The sequence below is a fragment of the Drosophila elegans genome, unplaced genomic scaffold (genome assembly GCF_018152505.1).
Source record: "Drosophila elegans isolate 14027-0461.03 unplaced genomic scaffold, ASM1815250v1 contig_149, whole genome shotgun sequence".
NCBI classification, from domain to species: domain Eukaryota; kingdom Metazoa; phylum Arthropoda; class Insecta; order Diptera; family Drosophilidae; genus Drosophila; species Drosophila elegans.
Window position 1 is genome coordinate 14,828,963 of NW_024545513.1, and position 14,362 is coordinate 14,843,324.

The following is a 14,362-nucleotide window of genomic DNA, read 5'->3' on the forward strand; positions in this document are numbered from 1 at the left end:
AATTAACTTGACTAAAATATTCGGGGACCGTGAAAGACCTTGGTGACAAATGTAGCCAAAAAATATGGCAGAAATTTCGACACGAAATTGGATTTGGCCATGAGATTCACTCATCTTACATTGAATTATACCTAAATCATTTGCATCTTGTTGTTAAGAAACATCTAATAAAGTTGTGGATGTATAATATATTTTTTGAAAAATCATTTATTTAAATTTATAATTTTTGGAACTACATTCTGATTTGGCCATTTTATATATTCTTTATTACCTTATCTAACGTATTTGAAATTTAAAAACCATTAACCAATTAAATTGAAAATTTGAACCATCCAACCAATAACACTTATATTTTGAGTAATTAAGCAGTAAATATGCCTCAATAAATATAACATATTCATTACCAATCCCGAATCTAAGCCAACTAGCCAAAATGTAGAGAGGTTTCATTTGGGGGTAATACATTTATTATTCTCACCTCATCCTTGGGCACCAGAGTCACCTTTTTGATGGTCGGCGCACTGTTGTTAACAACGACCGTTTCCCGTTTTAACGATGGCCGCTTTAAGGCCGAATGCGGCTTTTGTATCTCCACCATGATGAATCTGCAGCCGATTATTAACACACGGATTATGGTTGAGAGATGAGATGAGATGATTAGATGAGATGGAATGATGCGGTGAGATTAGATGGCAAAAAGTGGCCGAAAGTAGTCCCTGAGAACCGTCCAAACTGTTGCCATTTCTGAGACGCAATACCCTCGCCTTTCGGCCATGAATTCAGTTTGGGACACAGCTTCTTCAACTGCTGCTGTTGCTTTTGCTGTTGCTGAGTCAAACGGCTCATTAATCAAATAAAAATGGCCATTAAAGCATGCATTAGGCGTACACTGGCAGAAATTATGATTCAGCGGATGGTTACGGCAATCTCTTATTCAAGGTATTTATTAAATAAAATAGTTGAAGCATGTATCACATATAATTTAATGCCATTAATTAATAATATTTTCTATTATAATTAAATATCGTGACCAATGCTTTAGAACGTCCAAATTTTGTTATTTTTGTATTGAATTTTATAGAACCAAATGTATGCTTATGTCTGTTAAATAGTAAATATGAAGTACTATTAAATAAATTTTAAACAAGATTCAGAAATGCATATTTACTATATTTTCACGAAATAAATGCTTAAAATTATAGGATATAAGCTTATCTTTTGGGAAAATATAGTAAATTTGCATTATTAAATCTTTTTAAAAGTTTGATTGACATTTTCCCAATTGACTTAAAATAAACATTTTTGTCAGTGCTTTGCTTGCCGGATTTTCGTGCCTTGACTTTTGGGTTTTTGGACACACATACGCCGTGTTGTTCGCCGGGCATTATCTAAATTAGAGATGTGCGTCGTAAAGATTTTCCCCACTCCTTTTGCCCAAGATTTTTCCCGTCCTGTATGCGTGTCTGTTTGTGTGTCTTTTAATGAGCTGTTTATGCAATCATCAGGCCCGAAACCTTGACGGCTTTTAGGGCAATAAATTCTGGCGCCCTTTCCTCCCGAAAACAAAAAAATCAAAAAAAAAAAAACCAAATTTGCATAATCGCGGCGATGTCAAGCGACTTAACCTGAACGCGTCCGCATAATGCAACCGACGCGTCGTAATGATTATAATGATGTGCTATCCCGTGACTTTAAGCTGTTGATTCAATTTGGCGGCAGTGTTTGGTGCCAGATAAACGACTTAGTCGCAGAATGCCGAAAAAGAATTGAATTACTGGTGGGCGCAAGCGAATGCGTACATGTTTGGGTGGGTAAATCTTTGCCGAAAGTGTTAAAGCATAAAACGGGAAAAACTTCAACAATGCCAGCTGTTAGGTGGGGTGAAAAACTTTTGGCCAAGGGAAAGCTTGGGCCACATTTGCAATTTGCATATTGTTCGGCAATGGAAAGGCGGTCAAGTGGTCTATAGGAGCCTATGCAAATGTTTGGGCCAGCGTTCAACGCTGCGTATGATTGATGTGGCTGGTCAGTTGCTTACATAGGTCTCCCTCTCCTTTGTTTCCTCGAATTCCCTCCTCATTTTTCGCCTTTACTGGCAATCAATTCGCTTTCTGGGGCTCTCAATTTAAGCCCTTCCCTTTGGCCTTGAACAATCTTGTTGAATTTTCACCAGCTTACGACTTTTCGGGGTGGTGGTATACAAACAGGAAACTATTTGGCCAAGCGGGTGGCTCGGTGTTCCTAGTAAACCAAGAAAGTTTCCGCTTGTTAAATAGGAAAATATAATTTTGGCAAGAATTCTTCAGCGGAAAGTCGGTCAGGTTGGCAAGTTGGAAAAGGTTAAATACTTGCCGTCAGGGAGTCAAATTGTTCGCAATTATTTCAACCAGCTTGGCTTGGGGATAATTGAAGTTGGCACCTAGCCTCTGTAAGGCAAAATTTCAAGGATCTTTTTTATATAAAATAAAAATAAATATATTTAATCATATATTGTTTTAAGAGACCCACTGGTTATGCATTAACTCTTTAATGTATTCATTTACTAGTTCTCACCTACAAGACACTTGACACTTCAAAGCTAGCAAACTTTAAATTAATAATTAAAGCCAAAATAACCTTCGAAAGAAAGACATTTCCGCTCGTGGTTGAAACCAGTTTAGATTTAAAATTCAGCACATGTTAAAGATGATTTCCTCGTGCAGAAGTGCATTGGAAAATTGAGATAATAGTCTGAGCCTCGCATTATCCTTGAGCCATCCGTCTGTGTGCTATCAGTGGCCAATCTGGGGTGTGGAGTGGAGTGGTGTGGTGTGGTGTGGTGCACTGCTCCAAGCTAAGCACTGGCATATATCAATGCCGAACACACACACCCGCGGACAGGTTCTGAAGCTGTGTGCAAACAGAGAACATGGCCAAAAGGAGAGCTGCCAGCGGGCCAAGATGGCAAAAAAAAGATGGCAAAGGCAGCAAAATATACAGCTCTTGGCACTGGGTTGGGCAAACTTTTTGTCTTCCGTAAGCCGCATAAATGAGGCGGACGTATAGGGTGCATAGCAGTTAGTATATAATATATAGTACACAGGGTATCCGGGCATCCGGCGGATGCATTACCAACAGCTGCTGCAGTCTGAGGATATGGCACGGACATTGACACACTTTGCCAAGCTCAGTTTGTCAGCTGTTTGTTTTTTGCATTCTGCTCGCCATTCAGCAGGAAATTAAAAATGTCTTCATGGATTTATGTGGCTAACAGGCACTCACTTAAAAAAAATACAGACCTAATTAAATACCAATTTTATGTGGCTGACATGCACCGGAAAAAAATACAGTACCTAACTAAATCACATTTTTGCCAACCAATACAATTTAAAATGTGAATAAAATTATTTTTAAGATGATCCAAAATAATATTTTGCTTACTAAAATATTTATTAATAAGTTATAAATTAATTTATTTTTGTGGCGTAGTTTATTCTCTTATACTACACAAAAAAAATGATCTTCTACAGCCTAAAATTGGCATTACTATAATTAAAAACTGCCCAATGAGTATTGGTTTTTTGTAATATATTTAAAATCAATATGTGTCATGCATTTATTTTTGATTATGCATTCTTTATCTTTGATTTTTAACACTCAGTTACAAAACTCAATTTTTTTAAGCTATTAAAAATATATAAATAGGACTTTGAATTTAATAATTAAAATGTATTGACATTTTTCTATGATTTTTGAAATGTTAAAATTTTAAAATAATACTTTTAAATGCCTAGATTATATACATCGTTTTTGTCTGTGAACTTTATAATGGTTATTCATTTGTTGCCTTTTCTCCATTCTTCTCTTTTTCTGAGTCAATTGTTTGGCTTTCATTGAGTAAGTAAAACAGCGGAGGGTAATTCGAAGTATGAAAAAAACACACACAAACAGCAGCAGCAACAACAACAACAACAACAGCTGTTCTCCCTACTTATTTTGTTGCTGTTTTTTGAGCAACTTTCCCCGCATTTCCCACCTTTAATGGATGATTTCTTGTCACAATTTATTCTCTGTTTTTTTTTTGTGCAGTCGTCTTCTTCGAGTTGATTACATTTTCCTCGGCTGCACTGTGCGAAATAATGACCACCAAAAATAATAACAATAACAACGTGACAGAGGAAGCGAGAGAGAGAGAGAGAGAGACGAACGCGAGAGAGCGAACGCTTCCGTACGGAAGTCAAGCGACGACTGAAAGTGAAAATGGAACTGAATGCCAAAAACTCAATGGCGGAGCGAAACAAACGGTACATTCCGTCCGCCATTTCTCTGCTGCGTCTGCGTGTGTGTGTCTTCCGTGCGTGAGTGTCTGTGTGTGTGTTTGTGAGTGGAAGAAGTTGGTTTGCGTTAAATGGGGCCGGGCGTACGCCTTTGTTGTTATTGTTTACGTTTTACCAATACAAGCACACACAAACACACACACTCGTGCAGATTTTGGGCGCCAAAAAGATATTGGCCCCGAAAATCAGCTGATCGAAAAGGAAAAGCTTTTATTGTCCTGGCTAAGCTTTTCCGAAAAACTGCGTTAACGTCTGAAAATAAAGTTAGTCCAATGCTTCAACTTTAATGATTTCACCTATTTTGTTTAATTAGAAAACATTTTGTAGATTTTCCTTTGTTTTATTAGAGCCATGCCAATTGACGTGCTTTTTTCCCTATCTAGAATTTTTGTTGTCTCAAAGAGTATTTCATAACATTTTAAAAGAGAGTTTTGTCAACTTGACTCAAATTTTTCCTGTTCAACTTAGTTAGCCAAGACACTTTTTCCTTGGAAGATGTTTTCAATAATTTAACTTTCGGCATGAGGACCAAGTGTGCCATGTAGCTATTTTTTCCGAGATATTGTGCATTTTTGTTCTATTTAGTTTAAATTTTAATTATGTCAAATTTGTAAAACATAGCATTTTATCTATTAAAGAAATGGAAAAAAAACAAAAAAGCTCATAAGACCAAACTTTCTTAAACGGCTATTTTTGCAGACATCTAAAAAAAATAAAAGCTTTGAAAAGTCACAAAAGTCCTGCAACAATAATCTTGGTTTTTTCTAAAGCTATTTAAGCCTCTTGCCGAAAGAGTTTTCCGCCAATATAAAGCTCTATTTAACCGTCTTGCCGATAAAGTTTTCCCCCCAAGTCAAAGCTCGGCAAATCCTTTTTTCCGACTTCCACAAACTTTGCACAATACGTGGACTTTAAGCCACACAATCCACGCGCGAGCTTTTAACAGGTTTTCTTTGGGGCTACCCTCCATTTTTGAATATTACCCCAAGAATGACCGCAGATATATTAATGTTGCAGGGGCGTGGGGGGAATTTCGGATGTCCTTACCGCTTGAGTGGCAAATTGGAGGCGGTTGGGCGGCGGCGGTTTGTGTGGCTTACGGCAAAATGCTTACGCAGCGCTTGCTGACTTGAGTACTTTTCAATTCGCCGCATATGTCAAATGCAGGACTCGAAAGCCGCCCACAGAAACCGCAAGGGCAGTCCGCTTACACAGAATGGGGGACATGTGGGGGCGGGATAAGCCAGAGATACGAGCCAGTCAGCCATGATGTAAAGCCATCCTAAGCACATAAACCAATCCAAATCGGGCTCACCTCAATCGACTGACAGTCGCAGGAACTCGATTAACATTTATTTTCCTTTTTTTTTGCACGTTTTTGCACTTTTCTTTTTTTTTTTGCCTCTTTCCTTTTTTTCCTTTTCTCATTGGCGTGGAAATGTTTGCAAAATTAATGCGATATCCAATGCGATTACAGATGTGACAACAACACGGGGAAACCCGGCAGAAACAACATCAGGGTACATCGTTGTACAACAAGAAATAGGAGCCACAACAAGTGTTACAACCACTTGAAGTTGGTTTGGCTCAATGTTGATTTACAATAATCGCCATCGACAAGCGAAACGGCAGCAAATAACAGATGTAACTGCCAAAGCTGTTGGCCATAAACACCATCTGCCGCCGACAGGGTGATCCGTAAAATGCTTTAATCTATAAAAAGCAATGTTGAATGTCTCAAGAGCTTATACAGATAAAGAGTAGCAATTGTCTAGTTGTTTGTTTTTAAACAGGTATTGAAGAACGGTTTGAATGAGATTACAGTCAATAATAAAGGCATTGACAAACTAACAAGCAATTTACATATTTAAGGTAAGTCCTTCAAGTAATTATTGTGATTATTATAATAAGGTATAAGGTATAATTAAAATTAGGTAATCATAAAGAAGTAAAACCTCATAAGCATTTAATTTCTTGTTAAGGTATTGGTATATTAATTATATTATTTGTAACATCAAAAGAAAAGGTGTAGCAAACATACCTTAAATTCTTCTATGGCAACCCAAAGCAAAAAAAAAAACACCCCTTTTAGCTTTTGGTGGCAGGTGTTTTTGGGTCTATATGTAAAACACAAAAACCGAGGGCAAAACGGAAACCAGACACAAAGACGGTGGGCGTTGAAGTGAGAGATATAAAGATTCTGTTGACCAACTCTCAAGAGCATATTTATATTTATCGATGGCAACACGCACAAAGCCGCAGCCACCTATGCATATATGAATGTGGATATGAACACCTGAGTTCAAAATAATAGTAAAATGCCTTAAGACTTAATAAATGAACATAAAACAATACCAAAGAATTTGGACAAAATTGTAATTGTAAAAATTGATTTGACAAAATCCTAGTTTAATTTGTATAACTAAAAATAAAAAAATTGAAATCTTAAAATGAAAAGTGTTTATTTAACATTGTAGCCAAGGAACATAAAGTGTTTTGATTGGTATATAAAAGCCAAATAATTTTGATATATTCTAATTTGTTCATAATTGAACAGAAACTTTTAAGCTTTATAAATTCAATTGACAAAATCTCTTTATATATTTCTAATTAAATCATTGCAGTTTTGTATGAGTGGTATTGAAACAATCTATGTTTTTATTCTTTACAACCAGTCAAAATTTCTAGTAGTTTAAAGACAGCTGTCTATCGAGTCGGATATATGGGGATGTCAAATAAAAAAACGCCTTGGAGGGTCTGCAGATGGGATAGGGGCTTATTAAAAATTTATGCCGTAAAAATTGCGTTTTCATATTGTGGAAAATGCCCCTGAATATTTACACGCGTTCCCTTGACTTCGAGAATGTGCGAGTGTGGGTGTGTATGGGCTCGTAAACAGGAAACGGAAATCAGCATGCAGACGCACGCAGCAACAACAAGGGGGAAAATCAACACCAGCAGTTGGATTATTGTTTTTCCGAGCCACTCACATGGCTGCGGTTGCCTGTGGCAAATATGTTTAATAACCGCACAGCCACAGACGCATTTTTGGCCCAAGCCCGTTGGCCATTAAAGGCAACCGGGCCAAATCAACACATGTAACTAGTCCGCCGGAAGGCTGGGCATTGTTTTTCATTTTCCAAGGGACCTGGTAATGCTCGATGGCCAGGCAAACATTGTTATGCAGATTTAAAATTGACTGCGATCGTATACGTTATGCATAAATAAATGCACATATTTATGGGTAAACAGTAAACAACAAGTTGATGTGGCCAAGTTCTTAAGTGGCAAGGAAACCATACGTTCAGTAACTTTATTGCCTTGTGTGAACTTAATTTGAAGACCTATTTTAAAAGGCTACGAATAACAACATGTAAAACATATTAATTTTAATATTCGTTAAGTAAAAAAAAAAGAAAGTTTACCGTCAATTTAATGAATAATTTTATATATGATGACATTTGGCTTAAAATAGGAAAATGCACAAATTAAATATTTTCAGAAATGCATTGGTTTAATACAAATATATAAACATTAGAGTGAGCCACAGATGTAAAACATTTACTTAGTCAATTGTTTGCTGTCATGGGTATTTATTTTATAAAATATAATGTTTGCCTGCGAAAATAAAAACAATTCGTTTTCTGAAACATTTGGCTCAACTTTCTGAACTATGCTTTTTAATTTATTTTCTATCAGTTGGCATAAATAGTTTTGTATGCTAAAACAAATCCTATTTGCGCATTTGTGGTGTTAAATATTTATTTAGATTGCTTTTTCGGATAAAAAACGATTAAAAAGAGCAAACACATACATTTATTTTGACATCTTTTATGGATACAGATACGAACAAAAAGCGTTTACATTTTTTTTTAAGCAATTTTATGGTCATTTTTAAATTGCTAAACTAACAGCCATTTTGATCCTTAATCGTTATTCGCTTGGCTTCAATTTTGGCCTTAATCGAATGCAGTTGACCATCGAAAAAAGAATTTAATTTAAGCGAGAAACTGAATTTTTGCAGCGCGTTGGAAATGGCTAAAGTTTGTTGCAACTAAAATTAAATTAATGCCTCATTGCTATGCGCATAGAAAATGTGGCAATAAAATAAGGCCATCATCAACAACAACGGGGCTTAAAGGAGCAGAGGCGAGAGAGAGAGAGATGGGTATACAAAAAAAAAGAGACAGGGAGTCAGCCAAGTTAATTTATGTTCGAGTCCTTGTTGTCTTATGCCTTATGTTGAGCCCCAACTTTTGGAGAGAGTGTTTTCTAAATATCATGTAAATACAAGTGCCAATACAGGCACACCCTCACGCACACACACAGTGAAAAAAAGACCCCTCCCACACACACCTACACTTGCACACATACTCGTTTTGTCTTTGTGTGAGTGAGCAGAAAAGTTTTGCCACCTGCGTTTTTTCATTTACATGAGTAAGTTTCCACATTAAGCACAGGGAAAATGAAAAGAAAAACCAGGCCTCCCCCTATTTTCCACTCCCTCACATTTTCCATCCAAACGTTAAAGTTAAGCTCAACAAAATGTTGTACTGCTGAAAATGAAAAATTTAAAAAACGACAGTCTGCGCAAATCCATTACAATTTCTGTTTAATCAGCGTTAATTGTGCGTTAAATTTATATTCGAATATTTGACAATAATTAAATGAAATGCTGAGCACAGGCACATGCATAATTAAATGAAAGTCAGACGTAAATTGAATTTATATTTGTATTTGTATTAAATATTAAACAGAATATCTGCATTTTTTTGGCCAATTTCAGTTCGAGTGAAATCAAATGGAATTTCTTGATGACTTAACTCTGTGAGTCGTGGGAGAAAGAGTGGAAGAGATATTCTCTCAGAATTGTCTCTGACTTTTTTTACACTGCCATAAAAACATCAAGGTATATGTATTTCTTAAAATGTTTTAGCCAATTTTAAGGATACAAAAGTGCGTTTACAATAAGTTAGATAATCATATAAATAAAAATGTGATTCTTAATATATGTCTTTATTTATATATTATAAACATTTATTTGATTATTTCACATTGTTTTATTTCAATATTTAATAAAAAATGAATTATGATTAATAATAAAAAATGCTAAAAGAGATAATATAAATTAATATTAAACGAATTAATATATATGTTCATCATCCTTAGGCAAATCCTAAATCTGTTAAGAAACCAAAGAATAAAAGATACAAAAAAAGGTAAATTGCATTGGGTATATGTATGCTTTTTGTACTTCTGTTGCACAAACAAATATTTCTGAGTGCAACTACCAGTTACCAGCAAGTTAAGCACATTTCTTCTGCTCGTTTGGCGAATGTGAAACCAAAGTTAAATAAATAAGCGGCAGTTGATTAGGCAGCACCAGGTGGATAAGGGGGCGGTGCCGAGCAAATGGGCGTGGCAGGGCTGACTGAGCTGCTGAGCTGCTGAGCTGCTGAGCTCAGCATGCGTGAGGTGCCTGCGGCAGAATGCCAGGTAAAGAGGCGTTACCCACACCAACACCTACACCCACACTCAAACTCAAACCCAACCCCAAACCAAAGCCCACCTGCTCCAACGTGCCTCCTCTTGGGCACAAATTCTGCCTCCGGCCAACGCCTTATTAAGTTAACACAAATGCTGGTAACTGGATGACAGGGGCGTAGGAATGGGGATTTGGGGAGCAAGAGGGGGTTTTCTGTTTGTGGCACCTGTAACATCTTGCGAGTCGCAGCTGGCTGCGCACTTGAATAATAAGCATCTATTTATCGGCCTAGCCAGTTCTCTCTCAGATCTCTCCACCTATCGTTGGGATAAGAAACTCATTTTGCCCCGTATCCTTTTGGTTATTAAAAGTATATTGGGTTAAAGGAAAAGAGAGAATATATTTTGAGAAAACAATAAACCCTAAACTGATTTTTCTGTATATATTTTTTAAAATTATTTGCCTCCACATTTACCAATTTTAAATGAAATCTGTCAAAAGTGTTTTTTACCCTCAACTTTCTGTATATTTATTATTTTTAAAATTATTTTCCATCTAGGGCTACAATTGTATCCCAAAAAAAAATAAAATATATATAGTGCACTATATTTTGCTCACTTAAACTAAGTAATTGTAATTAAAATGTGTCAAAAGTATTTATAAGCCCTTAACTTTTTCAAACAACCCGCCGCCAGCTTTACGTTTAGTTCAGTTTGTGTAAATTGTGTGTAATAAAATGTGTCAACACTGCGTATGCGTAATAAACTTTGAAACTTTGCGGTTTGGCAAGCAAGCTAAAAGCATTTTCTAAACAACGTATGTACGAGTAGGTGGAATTAAAATTTGTTAATACTGCGGATTAAAAGGTTTGTCTTAAAGGAAATATAATAAATTGCATTAATAATTTAGTTTCGTTATTTAAATAAATCCAAATTGTATAGGCGAACCATTGTTAATAAATGTTAATTAACTTTAGCTTTGGGTTATTAAAAGGCCATAAGTCATAACCTTTAATAAGTATCATTGGGTCGAAATGCCTTGACGTGTATTTCATTCCGTTGCCCTGTGTGTCTGCCATTGAGGGGACTTTAATTCATAATTTATTATAATTTGTATTATTATTATTGGTTGTACTGGGTCCTTGGCAGTTTGACGGGAATTTAATTTGCCATCTCCCGACGAATTTAACGATGGCATCGTTAGCGCACCGCTTATTTGTTTTCATCCCGAAAAAAAAAAAGAAAAAAAAAAAAACTTCCAATTTCTTTTTGTTGTCTTCTCGTACTAAACAGAAATCGCGAGGGGACTTGTGAAAAGTTTTCGCAGATTGTCGAGTGCCACTAATTGTCCATAAGCGAGGGCGTGCCATACTATACACATGTTCATATGTATTAACATATATCCAGGACCCTGATATTCCCACACACAAGGGCATTGTTGGTCCTCTGGGGACTTAAATGCCACATGGCGCCATTTGAACGAGGTTTTAAATGTTTGCCGACTTTGTGGCCATAAAAACGAGGAGTGGAACGTGGGTATTAGTGTATTGGTGTTTGCTTGTGCGGCCATTATGCGGCTGCACAATTTAATTGAGTTTTCACCGATTTTTCTTCTTTTTTTTGGGTTGCTCTGTTTGAGCTCTTACATTTGGCATATTGGTGCCGAAAAATGCGACGGGGAATGCTGTTATCCATCATTGTCTGGCATTGATTCGGAATCTGTGCCCGTCACTCGGCGAAGAAAGCAGCTTTGATAAATTGCCTTCCCTTTGAATTGGTAGGAAACAAGAAAGGATTGAAAAGGATTCAGAGAAGAGGGTTTTTGTTGGGTTTATCAAAGGAATGAGTGGGTTTTTGTAAATCAACTAGATTTTCTTTGAACAATTTACCAGCATTTTGAAAGAGCTCTTGAATGTAAGCTGCGAATATAAACATTAATATGCAAACATATTTTCAATAACCTTTCATTCGCCTAGAGCTTAATACCTTTACATGTTACAAGTAGTTTTATTTTTTTTTTTAAACAAATATATCTTGTAAACATGAATATTTCAATAGCTTATGTTTCTAAAATGCCCTTTGCAAGGACTACCCATAAACAAGCTGTAAATATTGCATTTAATGTGTGCATTAAGTAATCCCACATGCAGCTCGTATCCCCTTTGGCAAACTGTCGGAGTTTTGTGCTGCAGTGAAATTCAAATTGAAATGCTATTGAAAGTTTTACCCGGCGACAGTGGCGCACACATGCACATTCACATGGAATTCAATTAAAGTTTTCAGTACTTTCATCAGCTGTTCTCTGTTGAAAACATCCCCTTGGCCATCCACTATTTGCCTTCATTTGGCTGATGAGGGGATGGATTGGGCCAGCTGGGGCGTGAAATTGTGCCAAGGGAGCTTTTCGGCCAACTAAGTCTGGGGATGTCCTTTCATGCTTACCTGCAAGGAAACAAGAAAAAGGGAAGGCATTAAACATACATACATATGTATATGGCGGGAGGAGAAGGTGGCTGGCGAAAGTCGGACTAAACCAAAGCAAGTCCAGTTAAAGTTTGCCCATAAACACAAAAAGCCAAATTAATCATGACTTGGCCAGCCATAAAACACAACACAAATTGTGCCTGGGAGAAGGTAAACGCACCCAGATAATATACGTCAACATCGTTTTGTAGTCACAAACATTCAGCTGGGTTTTGTTTAAATTACCTAATGATACGTTACCTTTTCATTTAGACATTGTACAAGCATAGATTAGAGACCTTTTGTTTTTAGTAATTATGTTATTTAGAAAACCTTTTCATGGGATTTATTTAAGCTGTTCTTATGTTTACTTTTAGTTTTTAAAACTATATTGGTTTGCCTATTTAAGTGAATAAGTACATATAAAAGAGGTATACAAAAATGATTGAAAAATAAGCCAAAAACATCCTTAAATTTACATACTTTTCAATTATATTTTTCAAGAAAATCAACATTTCGTTATTTATTTGTATGTACAACTCATCTAACTTCCTAATTATTATTGCTGTTTTTTACTTTTAATACTTTTTTTAAGGGCCTTGAAAATTTCACAAAAGGGTTTTCAAATAAACACTTTTAAGTAGCTGACCATTTAAATTTGACCAATAATTTGCTTCCATCGTTTGGCCACCCCTTTCAAGCTCCTTTGATAGGAAAGGAAACTTGTGCAAACTTTTTGTTTTGGTTTTCAACTTAAATTATCTGCGCCGGAGCCTAAATATCAAGTGCCTGCTGTTCCAACTTGTGGCCAAGTTGATGGGGATGGGTTTGGAGATGTCGGGATGATACGGCTGCCCTGCCGAGTGAATCCCAAAAGGCACTTAGGCCACATGATGGTGATGAGCTGGCTGACAGGTCAGAGAACCGGAGAACCGAGAACCGGAGGGCCTGAGCTCAGTTCAGCTCGAGTGAATGCCGTTGATGGGCCACGACCTTGCCTGTCAGCCCGCCACCCACTCAATGACCACCCACTTACCACCCACTTACTACCCACCACCCATCCAACCTTCCATGTCCTGTTGACAGTTGCACTAATTGCAAAATGCTGTTGTTTGCTCGACTGCCGTTGTCTGTGGCATACTTTTGGGCAATTTGCATATTTCGTTAAGCAGCTCCTTGCTTCTCCTGCATCCTACATTCTTCCTACATTCTTCCTTCGATTTCGGTTTATCTTCGGTGTGGAAAAATCCTTTCGGGCGACACAATCCAATTGATAATTTACGCCCCCATTTCACTAAGTGACACCATGACTAATTGTCAAGGAACTCGAGTTTGTGCTACGGGTTCGTTTCATTTTCAACTTAAAAAAAACAAGTTTTTAAAAGTCGTATGCATTTTTAAATTTTTACATATAACAAAAAAGTTGTGGGAGTATTTTAAGATATATGCAAATCATTTTTATAACAAACAAATTTTAAAACAATTTGATAACATTTTTAACAGTGCCATAACATATCTAAATCTTTCCGATAAGGAGTTAATCCTTAAATATTTATGATAAACATCTATATGTATAATACATAGCTGCAGTAATGCCAGTTTCAATTTCCTTTTTTCCTCGCTCCCTTGATTTTCAATTAGGCACAGCCTGGATGAACATGAATTTTCAGACTTTTTCCCCACAACTTTTGCCTCTTTTCTTTTTCGACCTATATTTCATTCTCATTGCGAATGCATTTTTTTTTTCTAGAGTTTTTTTATGTGTGGGAAACGTGACCTTACACACACAATCGTCCTTAATTTTCCTTTTTTTAGTTCCCCTTCCTTTCTGTCGTTTGCATTTAAATTATGGCAATGGAGTGTGAGCCACATAAATCAATTTCAGCTTGCACTTGTTCCATATCCTTTTGTTAACTTCGTTAAAGTTATATGGACTATGATTTTCATTTTTATTTGAAATATTTAAATTATAAATAATCAAAAATATTATTAATTATCTAAAAGCCTGCAGTCGTTGTGCCTTGTGACTGAAAATTATATTTTTAAGCCAGCATTTTAGAGGGTACTAAACAGTTTATGTTACAAATGTATGTTTTATG

At 36.3% G+C, this 14,362-nt stretch overlaps 1 protein-coding gene across 3 annotated transcripts in view; it reads right to left on the minus strand.

Moving 5' to 3' along the window:
- Positions 1 to 14,362, minus strand: part of LOC108149992 (inactive dipeptidyl peptidase 10) — a 111,238-nt gene that overhangs the window by 16,059 nt on the left and 80,817 nt on the right. The window contains exons 1-2 of one of the 3 annotated variants that reach the window (XM_017277923.2): positions 4,016 to 4,233; positions 479 to 605 (exon numbers count right to left, since the gene is read on the minus strand). The exons of the other annotated variants lie outside the window; for them this stretch is intronic. Coding sequence (XP_017133412.1) covers positions 479 to 598 — 120 coding nt within the window. The 5' untranslated portion in view covers positions 599 to 605; positions 4,016 to 4,233. Of the gene's footprint in view, positions 1 to 478; positions 606 to 4,015; positions 4,234 to 14,362 lie in introns of those variants that run through there. 3 annotated transcript variants of the gene reach the window in all.